This window comes from Colius striatus, chromosome 1 (genome assembly GCF_028858725.1).
Source record: "Colius striatus isolate bColStr4 chromosome 1, bColStr4.1.hap1, whole genome shotgun sequence".
Taxonomy (NCBI): Eukaryota; Metazoa; Chordata; class Aves; order Coliiformes; family Coliidae; genus Colius; species Colius striatus.
The window spans coordinates 133,452,592-133,467,324 of record NC_084759.1 but is presented as its reverse complement, the minus strand read 5'-3'; the positions used below and the strand labels follow the sequence as shown (position 1 = coordinate 133,467,324).

General features: G+C 41.9%; 1 protein-coding gene across 2 annotated transcripts in view; it reads right to left on the bottom strand.

Annotated features, from left to right (window-relative positions):
- TEAD4 (TEA domain transcription factor 4) overlaps window positions 1–14,733 on the bottom strand; it is a 62,924-nt gene that overhangs the window by 24,152 nt on the left and 24,039 nt on the right. For both annotated transcript variants that reach the window (XM_062008064.1, XM_062008055.1), the window contains exons 4-5: window positions 2,343–2,407; window positions 1,349–1,411 (exon numbers count right to left, since the gene is read on the bottom strand). In XM_062008064.1, coding sequence (XP_061864048.1) covers window positions 1,349–1,411; window positions 2,343–2,407 — 128 coding nt within the window. The remainder of the gene's footprint in view (window positions 1–1,348; window positions 1,412–2,342; window positions 2,408–14,733) is intronic.

The following is a 14,733-nucleotide window of genomic DNA, read 5'->3' as shown; positions in this document are numbered from 1 at the left end:
TGTTTCCTATCCACTCTAACTTTCCTCTCAAGCAGGCCTTCACCTGAATTGACCACTTAACAGCACCATAGGTCTCCAGCTTAGGCAGCCCTGCCTAGATGCACTGAATTAGATAAGTTGTAATTTTTGGCTCCTTTGCATTATTGGAGCAGTTGAAAACACAATAGGCTAATGACTACACAACACTGTTTTCTAAAATGGAGCTGGGGATGGGAAGTGGGGGGTGCAGTCATGACTTAGAGGTAATCACTGCTTGCAATAGGGATGCGTGCACTTCAGCACTGATCAGGACTGAATGCCAGCAGTTCACTCACAAATGGTCCACTTCTCCTGGTGCCCAGCAAGGAGTTGCCCAGACAGGCACGAGGAAGCACATACTAACAGACATCCACTCAATGGTAAGGACTGGGAAGCAAACACCACTCCCTCCAGTTCACTTATTGCCATACCTTCCTTCTCTGGCTCTTCCAGTGACACATACCAAGGACTGGGCCCCATACCCTGGTCAGCAAGCCCCTTCTGGATGGCTCACATTCTAAGAGAGGACACCCTCACATGCAATTATCACACATAAGCTTGATGTTCTTGACATTTCTGGCAATTCGTTTTGAGCATATAAATCATGTCCCTGATTCTAATCACACTGGAGATAGATATCAAGAGGTATCAGTTCCTTAGTGTGATCTCAGAGCTCTCCTACAGAAAGGAAAATACAGATTTTCTCAAGCAATTAGCTAACCATTTTCTTTCCCATTACCCCAGGCCTCTTAAAATCAGGTCTGAACTAATCAAGGGTCAAAGTGTATTCATCTGGCACCATTTTACCCAAGATGTTGCCAGCTGGCTTTATTGCTTCCTATCAGTGATTATGCCAACTCAGAATACTTTGTCACAGAAAACTCCTCACTACCACTAGTAGAGGTGGAAGTTAGCACTGCAGTAACCATAAGGCTACCCTTTCCCAAGGCCACCACAACACCAGCAACTGATTACTGGGCCGTATTTGTAACCATAAACTCCTCCTTCTCAGGTAAACACTCTTTGCTTACTCCCAAGTCTAAGGGTCTTTCAGATTTGGATAACAGCAGCATAAGCTGGAGGCAGAAATCAGACACATCAATTTTGAAGATACTGTTTCTTTATTCTTTAAATAGAATTGCTCCAAACATCACTAAACTACAACACCACAAGTGTCTGCACAACACCTTCTGGGAAGTACCTCTTCCTTCCCAGCTTACTAAGTTCAGTGGCTAATTTCACACTTTAAGGGAATAGGAGTGAGGGAATAGGTGAGGAGAATGGCTGACTCAGGAGGTTTGTGTGATATGGTAAAGCATATTCATCATACCTTGAGCTTGGCTTGGATCTCTCTAGCTTTCCGCCTTGCCAGGACCTGGATGTGACTAGATACCTGCATTGAAAGACAAAATCCATTTTCATTCCAGAGGAGTGCTTGGTACCTGCTTGCACGGTACACACACTTTAGGTATCTTGTGCAACACAGTGTTATTTAGGGTTGGGAGGAGGGGGAGTTGAGGTAACAATTGGATGGTTTTTTGAATATGTGTCATGAAATGAGGTGATGTCCAGCAAAGATGGAGTATTTAAGGACTCCTCCAATTCAAACAGCTTTATCAAGCCAGAGACATCCTCTAAAACTAAAGAACACATCTTAAATCTAGGAACTAAGAGTTCTGATCAATTTGCTCCCTAATTTAGCCTCTTCTTGGGAAAAGGGAAACACATGTTACATATCTCTGGCCACCATATAATGACTCTCAGAACTTTCCCCTATCTAATGTGGCTGAAACAACATCTTAGAACAACTCAGATTGGTAGGAACTTCTAGTTGAGATTGGTAGGAACTTGTCATTCACCAGTCCCGTCCCCAAAGAGGTCTAGGTTGCTCAGTGCTTTGTCCAGCATATCCTTAACCATCACTGCCAAATTTCAAAGGTTCGTTTTTCATCCCATGCACCAAGTATTTTCAAAATCACCACTGCTGTTCATCTGCCGGGGATGAACAAAGAATCCATAGAGTACCATTGATGTTCACTGAAACGTTCATTAGACCAAAGAAGCAAAAATCATACAGCATTTAACGGTAGAAAAATCTGTGTGTCATGATGTGGTTGGGAAACACGAGCATTACACTCCTACTTTAAATTGCCTGAGCTGACTCTTTCCACTATTCTTATTAACCAGCTCAAGTACATCCACCTATTTCCAGCAAAGCCAGAAACAAAGAGCAACTGAAGAGCAACAATAAGCCTTCAACATGTCTAGAGGTCCAAAGAAACTAAACGTTTACATGGAAAATTTTTACACTTACTTACACTTACCTGTTTCCTTGTGCGTGTTTTCCCTGTTCTCAGCTTAATATAGCGGGCAATCAGTTCATTTCGTCCTGAAACAGAGAAATTATGCAAATACAAGTTCAGAAAACCATGACCTCAGGGGAAAGATGCACAATGGAATTATCTGTCTATACAGATCACCAGTGTGACAACACTCTGTACGCTATTTTCTATCTTAGAAAGGTGGTCATTAGTTCACATGGTAGAGGTTTGAGTTTTACGAATATAACTTAGGGCAGCAAATTCTGTTTCCCATCTTGCATGTGTGTAGCTTAAAATTAGCAATAAAATGGAGAATCATATGTTTTGCTTAATAGTTACATTACCATAGAGTGTAGGAGCTGTAAACATTATTGTCAGTACAAAGAAGAAAAATGAAAGCCAGTTACCCTAAAACATTCAGAAGGACAAGAAGGACAATCCAGGAAATAACAAGCTAGTCAGCCTCACCTCAGTCCCTGTGAGGTGAGGAAAATCCTGGAAACCATTTCCAGATACATGAAGGACAAAAAGGTAATCGGAAATTGTCCACACAGATTTAGAAATGGGAAATCATATTTAACCAAACTGGCAGTTTCTACTGTGAAGAGACTAGCTTGTTGGATGAGTACAGAGCTGTATATATTGTGGCCCTAGTAAGGTTTTTGACTCTTATCTTGGATAGAATCCTCATAGGTAACGTGAAGTATGGGTTAGGTAACTGAAAAAGGAGGTGGATTGAAAACTGTTTGAATAGACGTAGTCCTGGTTGAGAATGAGCCAGCAACACATCTTCATGGCAAAGGCAGCCAATAGCATCCCAGGCTGCATTAGAAGGATTGTTGTCAACAGGTTCAAGGGATCATAGAATCATAGAATTGTTTCAGCTGGAAGAGACTTTTAAGATCATTGAGTCCAGTCTTTGTCCCAGCACTATCAACCACTAGACCATTTCCTTAAGTGCAACATCCAACTGTCTCTTAGAGTTACAGTTTCTGGACATGTTTAACACTTTCTTGGGAAGGCTGTTCCAATGCCTGACAACCCTTTCAGTAAAGAAATTCCTCCTAATATCCTCCTCTGGCTCAACTTGAGGCCATTTGCTCTTGTTCTATTGCTTGTTACTAGGGAGAACAGATTGACACCTGCCTCACTACAACTTCCTTTCAGGTAGTTGTAGAGAGTGATAAGGTCTCCCCTGAGCCTTCTTTTCTTCCAGGCTAAACCGCCCCAGATTCCTCTGCCGTTCCTCATAGGAGATGTGCTCCAAATCCTTTACTAGCTTGACAGTCCACCTCTGTATCCTCTCTAGCACCTCCATGTCTGTCTTGTAAAGAAAAGCCCAAAACTGGACACAGCATTTGAGGTGCGGCCTCACCAAAGCCAAGTAAGGGGAGTGATCACCTCTCTACTCCTGCTGACAACACTATACCTGATACAGGCCAGGATGCCTTTGGCCTTCTTGGCCACCTGGGCATACTGCTGGCTCATGTTCAGCCAGCTGTCAATCAACACCCTCAGGTACCTCTCTGCCTGGCAGGTTTCCAGCCACTCCTCCCCAAGCTTGTAGTGCTGCTGGGGGTTGTTGTGGCCCAAGTGCAGGACTCAACACTTGGCCTTACTGAAACTCATGGAACTGGCTTTGGCCCAGCCATCAAGCCATCTAGATCTCTCCGTAAAGCTTCCCTACCTTGAAGCAGATCAATACTTCAACTCAGCTTGGTGTCATCTGCAAACTTACTAAGAGTGCACTCTATCCCCTCATCCAGATCATTAAGAAAGATGTTAAATGGGAGAGGCCCCCAGCACTGCTGAGGCAACATCTGGAGTATTGTGTCCAGATCTGGGCTCCTTGGCACAAGAAAGATGTGGACATACTGGACCGATTCCAGAAAAAAGTCCTCATGAAATGATAAAAGGACTAGAGAACCTTTCATACGAGGAGAGGCTGAGATAGCTGGGATTGTTCAAGCCTGGAGAAGACTTGATGGAAGTTTCTGTCAATGCATTAAAATATCTGATGGGAGGCAATGAAGAAGAGGGAGCCAGCCTCCTCTCAAAAGCCCCCAGTGATTGGACAAGAAACAATGGGCACAAACACAACCACATTAAATTCCATCTGAAAACCAGGGGCGGGGCGGGGGGCAGGGGAGGAAAGCACCCAACTGTTTTTTACTGTAAGGGTGATCAAATGCTACCACAGGCTGCATAGAGATGTTGTAGAGTCTCCATCCTTGGAGGATACACAAAACCTGACTGGACACAATCCCGGGCATTGCCTAGAGCAGTAGGGCCAGAGTAGACAATCTGAAGACCTCTTCCAAACTAAATGAGTCTGTTAGTCTGTGACTTGAAGTACAAGAATGTGTACAACAACAGGGAAGTACATGGAAAGATAATTTATCAGTGTGATATGATACAGTGAATTTAAAGTGCTTTCGGGCTCTTGTAGGCATCTCAAAAAAAGGAGCATTATTCAGAAGAGATACACAGAAGGAATCTTAGCTTTGTGCAAGGTTATGGGAAGCTCCCATAAACAGGAAGGTAGGGCTGGGAGAGGTGAAGGAATCCTTGTCTGGCTATGGAACAAGCATACATTGCAGGCTCTGAAAGACAGGTTTTACATTTTGATTTTAAGAGATCACACAGTGATATTAGGGCCAAAGAAAATGAAGACAAGTAGCTTTACATTTAATGTGAGAGGAGAGGCCAACACAGAGGTGCAAAGAAAAGATGGTCATGGTGACAGATGAGGGAACTGGTATGAACAGCAACATGAATTAAATGGCTAATGAAATGTGGAGCTACAGGGTCACTGGAACAGAATTTGAAATTGCTCAGAATGAGAGCAGGAAACTACAGAAGACTCAGATTTGGGATTTAAAAATCAGGAAGAGGAGCAGAGAAGGCTGAACTACAGCTTCAGCAGTGAACAAGCTAACAGCACAGAACTGTTTGAGACTGGACACCAAGACATGAAGCAGACTGAAAATTTCACGTACTGTCTTCCCATCAATCAAATCTAAGCAGACAGAGAGATTTTATTATCTTCCTGGAGACAGAAGAATAAAGAGCAGAAAGAGAAAAGCAGTAACTACACATACAAACTCTACACTGATTTAAGGCAGAAAACATGACAGAAAGAGCAGGTAATGCAAAACACTACATTTGTGGTGTTGTAATACAGTACCTCAATAAAAAGCTGGGAGTGGGAAGTGTAAGACTGAGAGACATTTGCAGGTGTCTGAGGAATCAAGTGGGAATAAAATGAGAAGAAAAGCCACAGGTCTTGTGAAGTTTAATTGTAATGAAATTATAAAAGCCTAGTATTTCCTATGGGAAGTTTAGGGGCTAAATGGAGAACTTGTACATTACAACATCACAGACATCAAAAAAACAAGTAGTGAAAATAGATGCAGTATTTATTTCAGTAGTTTAATATTACAAGTTGTCACTTGCTTTTATCATAAATCCTCGTTTAACTCAATTCTGAAAAAAAAAAGAATACAAAACCCAAAAGCCTGACCACCCAAGTGTTTAGGGAAGAACTGGCAAAGCTCCTCATTCCATCTGTTTCTGAAATGGAAGAATGTACATGTCCATGACTGCATTTAGGCCACATTCACAAAACACAAACAAAGCACAGAAGGCCACTGGAAAGCATTTTAGTTTTACACATCTTAATCTTTTCCTAACGATGTCATTCAATAAGCTTCCTTATTCTTCTGGGAGAATGAGGTTCATAGCTGAGGAAACAGCTCCAGCTCTTCTATTCACAAATTGGGAAATATTTCTGTGCCAGAAATACAATGCTCAACATGTAACCACCAACCTCTTCAGCTCCTGTGCTTTCAGCATTAGCATGGTGACATGCTCAGGAGAGTTTGATGGGAGTAGATGCTGTTATGCTACTTTCCACCCAGCCGCTTTTCCAACTAATGTAATCATTTTTACAAAGCTACTACCAATTACTAGCAACATGTACCCACACAATCTTTTTTCTAGTACCAAGAAAAATATTTAAGACTTTTCAAAGGTTCCATCCATTAAACATGGATCCAAGTTGAAAGGTAAAAAACAACCAAAGTGATTCTTCTCGCACAGATAAAAATACAGAAGGATACTTTGACACGTGTCAGAAGTAGTAAATGTGCAGAACAAATCAAGGTGGTCAAAGCCCATTGTCTATAAAGAAAAAAGGAGGAAAATTTATATACACCAAGGTGGCCCTTTGAGAGGCAAGGGGAATGAGTAAATGGAAGAGAGGAAAAAACAGCCTTGAGAAGAAGTGGAAGTGAAGAATTTCAGGTAAAATATAAAAGGGTGCATATTGGGCTATACTGACAACTTGAACACACGGAAACTGTCCAGACATGAGTTTAAGAATTCATCTGTCACCACCTCTCATACAGCTTTTGTCTTTCAGAAATGTGTCCCCACAGAGTCATAGGAAAAACAGAAAAGTGACAGGGTACATTAAATCAATAATGATACCGGTAGCAAAAAATGTCTGACCACTCTACAGAGCCCTTAGCATGCAGAGATTACTAAATTCAGAACTATGCAATTGTCAAGCCCAGTAAACTGCAGGAAAAATGTATGAAGTTGCCATGAATCAAAATTGCAAGAGAAGCAACTCCTAAATGTCTTTTAGATTTCTTATCATATATCAGATGTCAGCTGGTACTATGGGGCTAAAAGCCTGTAGGCTTGCTGCCTCTGGGAAGAACTTTTGTTTCACAACCCTGGCTGCAGGGTCAACAAAGACTAGCACTCCTCATTTGGCTGGAACAGGCAGAGCTGTCATAAAGAATCAGATGGTTCATTTTTTAGAGCTATGTAAAGCGTCCCTTGGTAATCCGATCATACGTTATGTTCTTAGAATAACTCCCACTGAGGTCTGCCATGGTCACCAGAACCTGACAACAGTTGTGCCTCCTCTGATGAAACTGCGCATTGGGTTTCATGAAGCTTTAGCCAAAATACCAACTGCTGCACAGCACCCAAAAGCTCTTTATCCTTGCTGTAGCCTTCTCCTTGGAAGCATGGCATGAAAAAAGGGATAAAGAGACATCTTATCATAGAATGTTAGGGGTTGGAAGGGACCTTTAGAGATCATCTGGTCCATCCCTCCCGCCAAAGCAGGTCCACCTAGATCAGGTCACCCTCTTATGTTCTTTACTTCTCACTCCTAACAAATTTTCAAGGGCATCAATTTCGCTCCCACTGTGTCTTATGCTAAATGGCAAAATTTTGCATTCAGTAGTTTATCCCACGAAGTATTGCTAATCTTAGCAATGAATAAAGAGGCTTTTTGATTCTCCATTGTATACCTGTGAGTCTTTCAACATAACAGAAGTGCCTGCCTGTCTCTAAGGAAGGGGAAAGATAAAGAGAATTCCTACAGCCATAGAAGGCATTTCTCAAACCTACCTCAAAGCTTCCTGATGGCTTTCTGCCAATAATGGTATATTAATGTTTTTACGAGAGGTAGATAAAGCATCTCTTAAGGCTTATACTTCCTCACACGTCTGTTGCCAAAGAAACTAGAACCACCAAAAACCTCAGTGACAATATTCAGCACCCAAACTCTTTCAAAGGCTCAATCCTTTCCTCTCTCTGTATTTCAGATTCTACTTGTACCATTAATTCCACTACCAGAGCTGAGGCTGTCCCCAAAGTCATTAAAAATTCTGCAATAATCAACTCCCCATTCATCCCTAGCTTTCCAGCTCTCCTTTGGAATCTCAGACCTCACTCCCCCCGCCCCACCATTAATCTCTAAACTCTGTTATTTGCTCTTCACTGGTCTTCAGTTTTTGTTGGTACCTATAAACTAAACATATTGAGCAAGTAATGCAGCACAGTGTCTTGTTTTTCCCATTTATCTGGATTTTGCCTAGTTTTAGTTAAAAGCTGGAGACCAACTCTTTAAATCATACATTAATAATGATGAAGTGTGCTCTGATCAGGCTCCTTCCATGTATTTTTTTAAAGAACCTGTATTTTTGTTCCTATCTCCCACACTGAATCCAGAGAACTGTATTCAGGAAGCAATAAAAGAACTTAATATATCATTATGACCATCATACTGGGATCACTTCCCTTGAAAGAGACCACAGCAAAACAATACCGCATCACACTGCACATTACTTCCCTCACCAATGCAGAAAACTTCAGTGCCTGATAGCTAGGTTTGAGTTCCCATAGCACACTTACACATCCCAGAGAATTTTATATTCAGCTACAAGAAGAAAATTTTCTCACTTTGATCATTCATTCCATGCTTTAATTGCTTAGTATTAACCTTCCACAAGAAAATGCCCTGAGCTCATGTAATCCCTACAATAGGCATATTTTGAGATGTAGACTGAAAAGAAAGCTGGGCCGCTATTTCTGGAAGGTATCAAAACAATGATATCCCCGAAAACATGGTGTCTAAGTGATTAGCACCATTGCATCATCAACTCTTCCCTGACATACCTGTTTTCATCATGTGACTGCGTTCATTTACTAACTGGTCTACTGAAATCCTGTCATAAAAGGCCTTTTGCTGGAAAGGTTAGCGTTTACTCACTTTCCACTGTATAACCTAACTTCACAGCTAAAACTACAAGAAGTGCTACTCCCATTTAGGGATTCAGAAACTGCTGTTTCTCGACAGTTTGAGCTGCTTCACACCACGTGACAGAGGGACATGACAGACCCTGCAGGTTTGGGGAAGCTTCTTATTGGTTCTAAACAATTAGTGGAGATAAATAAGAAGTCAGTCCTCATAGGTGTTGTTACAGCAACAAATTCTTCATCAACAAAATAACTTTGTTTCCCTCTCCCCTGCTGGTCACTCCTCCTCCTGCAATATTCCATGAACTTCTGCATGAAGCTGCACCAATTAAATTGCAGGAAGAAGGGGAGGGATGAGGGTGGGGGGAAGGACTGACATATGGCATTCTAAACTAATTAACAAAATTTAAAAATTAGCTCACTGCCCCCCCTTCCCTTTGGATTTCATTGCTGATTTGGTTTTGCTTTTTCACAATCAGCCTATTTTTAACAAGACTGATGAACCAGTTCATTTTGTGGCCACCTTGACCATAGCATTGTCATAGTAGAGAGAACAGAGAAACAATCAGGCCAGAACTTCTTTAACCCATTTTGTCACTACAGAAACTGTAGCGTGGAACTATATTCCAGTAATTCTCACGCACATACAAGCTGGTAAGAAAATGTGCAAGGCTCTTCCTGTGCTTGCATCATTTACCTAAAGGACAAACAGAGTGCCTCCTAATTACTGCTCCAAAGGCATGTGGAGTTACTCTCTGTAAAGATGAGCTTTTACTAAGGTACAAGAATGTATATATACAGCAATTCTTCTCCATTCAGCCTAATGGGAAGCTCCAGGCTACGCAGCTATTCACCACCCCTCAGCCTTTAATACAATTTTTCAGTGCATAAATTGAATGTACTCATCAGCTGTGTTTTCCCACATTATCACCTCAGGCCAAAGAAATTTAAGTTAATCCATCCAATAAGTACATGCACCAGTACAGGCTGGGGACTGACCTGCTGGACAGCAGCTCTGCAGAGAGAGACCTGGGAGTTCTGGTTGGTAATAAACTGAACATGAGCCAGCAATGTGCCCTCGTGGCCAAGAAGGCCAATGGGATCCTGGAATGCATCGAGAGGAGTGTAGCCATTAGGTTGAGGGAGGTTCTGCTCCTCTTATACTCTGCCCTGGTGAGGCGTCTTCTGGAGTCCTGTGTCCATTTCTGGGCTCCTCAGCTCAAGAGAGATAGGAAACTTCTAGAGGTAGTCCAGTGGATAGCTATCAAGATGATTAGGGGACTGGAACATGGCTCTTAGACAAAAGGCTGTGAGACCTGGGGCTGTTTAGGCTGGAGAAGACTGAGAGGGGACCTTATCAACACCTATAAATCCCTAAAGGGCAAGAGGACGCAGACAGTCTTTTTTCTGTAGTGCCCAGTGACAGGACAAGGGGTAACAGGCACAACCTGAAACACAGGAAGTTCCACTTGAATGTGAGGAGAAACTTCTTTCCTGTGAGGGTGATGGAGCCCTGGCACAGACTGCCCAGGAAGGGTGTGGATTCTCCTTTGGAGGTTTTCAAAACATATATGGATGCATTCCTGTGTGACTGGATCTAGGTGGTCCTGTTTTAGCAGATGGTTGGACTAGATGGTCTCTAGAGGACCCTTCCTACACTAAGGGCTGCAACAGGAACATAGCTGGGACTTGGTCTGGTGCTTCCCAGAGCAAGACTGATGACAATCTTACAGAAATTCTTTAGATTTAGTTTGGCTGGGAAATCCCATAGCCACACCAAAGCAGCTGCATATACTAATATAAATCCTTCATATGCCAGAAAGTGTATCAGATAACACCCAAAACAGACAATAACAATCCCACATGGAAAGGCTCATCAAACCACTAGCTTTCAGTCTCTTAAGACACCTCAGGATGACAATGTTATACAGGCACAAACATATTTTACTTTCTACGGCCCAGGTTCAGAATAACGTTACTGTTGAGGGTAGCACTGAAACTAATGCTTAATTGTAACATCATCTTCTAGTTCACAGAATCATAGAATGGTAGGGTTGGAAGGGACCTTTGGAGATCATCTAGTCCAACACCCCTGCAGAAGCAGGTCAACCTAGATCAGGTCGCATAGGAACATGTCCAGGCGGGTCTTGAAGACCTCCAAGGATGGAGACCCACAACCCCTCTGGGCAGCCTGTTCCACTGCTCCCTCACCCTCACAGTAAAATAGTTTTTTATTATATTTAAAAGGAACTTTTTATGTTCCAGCTTCATCCCATTACCCCTTGTCCTGTTGCTAGATACCATAGAAAAAAGGGATGTCCCAACCTCCTGACACCCACCATTTAGATATTTATAAATATTAATCAGATCCCCCCTTGAATCCAAGTTCTACATTACAGATTCAGACACCTGCTAAATTCTTTCTTAGGTTAATAAATTTTCAATAACTGACAATAGCTGCAGGATATCTGAAAGCAACTCTCAACAGCACTTCAGAGGTACTGCCTCAGAGGGTAACAAAAACTTCAGCACCTCTCCTCCTCTTCATTTTTCAGTCTGCTGCTTCTGTTGATACCAATAATACACTGTTTCTTGCAGATCAAGAAACTGATCTTCTGCATGTGTCCAGATGACAGGCTGACCTGTACTTAGAAGCTCCAGCCATCACAGAAATCAGAGTTGAATAGGGTCTGGGAGATCCATGCTGTAACTTGCTGCCTGACTAGCGCAGAACCATGCAGTTAAGGCATCCGGCCTGGTCTGGCTTAGTGCTGTGACTCAACCCACAAAAATATACCAAGACCCAATCCCACCCAGCCAACTGACTGAAAATTTTGCAGCAGCTTCAAGGAGAGCAAAAGAACCCAGGGACTATGTTATTGTATTTTATAAATAAATGAATACTGGTTTTATAAGTGGAATAGCTGCCACTTCACTCATCGTCAGTTTCTGCCATCTGTGGCAGAGTCTGTGGAAACAGAAGTCAGCCTAAATAATGGGAGCGCAAAACCATTGCAAAAGCAGCAGTGCAAGGAAACGGGAGTGACGACTTCCTCTTTTATTCTGTAGTGAACTGTTAGGTCACCTCACTGTTTCTGAAAGAAACACACTATTGGTCTCAACACAGAATAGTTTTACACCATCCCAGCAATAGCAAAAATATTTGTTAAAAGATCTCATATTCTATAACATGCAAAAGAGAAAGTGGACTGAAAAGCCTAGCAGAAACACAGGCTTTGGAACCAAGTAGCTACCCAGGAACTGGTCTGGATAATAGGTGAATTCTGCCAAGCTTGTAAGATGTCCTTACAGCGGCTTGTGATATTTGCCCTCTGCTCTTTTTCTGCACCTACCACTGGTGCAATTCTGTTCCACATTCTTTCATCACCTGTTCCCTGACTGAGTTTACAGCATGTCAGATAGCCGGGCAACCGTGATTCAGGCAGTGACAGGAGAGAAGGAACAAGAGGATGACAAAACTATTTAAGCTGCAGCAATATCTAAAAATTAGTATAGATTTAGAAGGAAATTTTCAAGTATCTAGGTACAGTATCTAGGATTGTCAAACTTTCCTCCGGTCAAACATGAAAAACTTAAATAAAGCTGGCATTATCTCTGGACATAGGAACAGATGAGATGACCTCTGAAGGTCTCTCTCAGCATCATTTTCTATGATTCTGCAACTAAAGATGATGATACACTATTCATATGCAGCAATGATCCCCAGTCAAGGTTGAAGGCAACATTGTGCTAAATACTACACATGCACATACTGTCATGGTTAGAAACAGGAGTATATCTACGGTACTTGCAGGCTTCAACTCAGGTCATTCCTATTAGGTTATCCCATCAGGCACTGAACTCCTGACATTTTACATGAAAAAGCTTCAACGAAAACAGTGTAATTTCCTGTTCAAGAATCCAGAGACGGATTCACACCTGTTATGTGTTCATGCAGTGAGCCTCAGAGAATTCGAAGAGTATCCAGAAGACGGGTCACAAGTTCAAGGTGACAGCAATGAGGAACAGCTGCTGGCTATGCACCCTCCAGCAGCAGGTGTACCCAGGCCCCAGAGGTTTAAGTCAGCTCTGCTAGTGACCAACAGACTTACAAGACCATCTGTCTGGGCACAAACTGCACACAGACTTCTCAGTTTTGCTGCCCAGATCTTCACCATGCACAGACAATACAGGGCTTGTTATGCATTAGCTAATGAGCAACTGTTTAGACTGATATACAGTCTTAGTTCTCCTGTACTCATTGTCTGGATCCTATATGAATGAGAATACTGCCTCTTTTTTTAGCTATAATATTGTCTTTTTATGATCAAGCAGCTTTTCCTCATTTTGGGGTACCCCTTCAGGCATGAGAACCTGGAAAGGTTATGCTGTTTTGTACTGGTTTAGCTTAACAAATGTATAGGGATACTTTTATTAAAGTTGTTAGTTTTGTGAAGCTATATTTCAAACATGCCCTTCAGCAATAAGGCATGCCTTTGAAAAAGACTTTTAAAAGAGAGTTCATGTGATAGGTTTTGCTTACTTGCACTGCAAAAATAAGCAAGCTCCTTTTTCCCTATGCCAGGTCCCCACACAATCTGCACATTGCCACTTAACAGCCCCCTCTATGTATGTACATCCCCTTTTGTTCAAGAAATGGTATCCTCCTTATCTATCCAATATCTGACCAGTCAACAGAAGACAAACTCTCAGAAAGCACTCCTAGTATTTATCTTCATGTTTGCTCTTACTGTTTCAGACCTGAGAAACGGCCTCTGTATCCAGCAGTCTGTTAAACTTATTAATGTCAGAAAAATACAGATAGAATGAAATCATAACACTAACATTTTTTTTAATGCAGCTCATTACAGTGTAAAGCCATATCTGGTCACCACCTAATGCCCACTGTTTCCTGTGTAAAATCATAGTATACCTAATTTGGAATTCACCTCTCACACATGCAAAACTTACATACACATGCATGCACGCGAGCCATTCATAGAATGATAGGGGTTGGAAAGGAACTTTACAGATCATCTAGTCCAATCCTCATGCTAAAGTACGTCCACCTAGATCTGGTCACAGGGGAATGTGTCCAGGCAGGTTTTGAAGACCTCCAGAGAAGGGGACTCTACAACCTCCCTGGGCAGCGTGTTCCTGTGCTCTGTCACCCTCACAGTGAAATAGTTTTTCCTTATGTTTAAATGGAACTTTTTTGCTTTTGCTTCTTTCCATTACTCCTTGTCCCTTGGGACTAGTTTTACAAACACATTTTTTAAGTCCCCAACAACAGCATTTCCATTCTAACTCCTTATAGAAGGGATCCCTCACCACTGAGCACCATGCTGTCATGACGCTTCTGATGATACCCATCCTATACTCCTTCTTTCTCTCCCATTAATCCTTGTCATGCTCACATGTTCCACATAAAATCCTTCTCCCTCCTAAATGTTAACACCCTTCAAATATTTTTAGACTGTTATTATGTGTCCCCCCATCCTCTACCTTTCAGTCATCACTTAGCCAAGCTATGTATATTTAGCTACTTTAATCTTTCCTCCTAAATCAGTCCCTTCAACTCCCAGAGCTAAGTCTGGTATGCTTGTTGCTCTTCTCATAACTGACTCCGTGTTTCTGAGGTCTTTCTGGTAATGTGTTCACAAAAACCTGTCTAGAAGAGTTTTATATGCACCTGTTTTTAATGAAAAAGAGAAACAAAAGCCAGTGGACATTAATAATTTTCATTTTCATGTCTGATTTTGTTCCCAGGTTTTGAATTCAATCTAAAATTTTAAATATAAACATATTGTCTATTTAAGAGTAGATTAGTGTA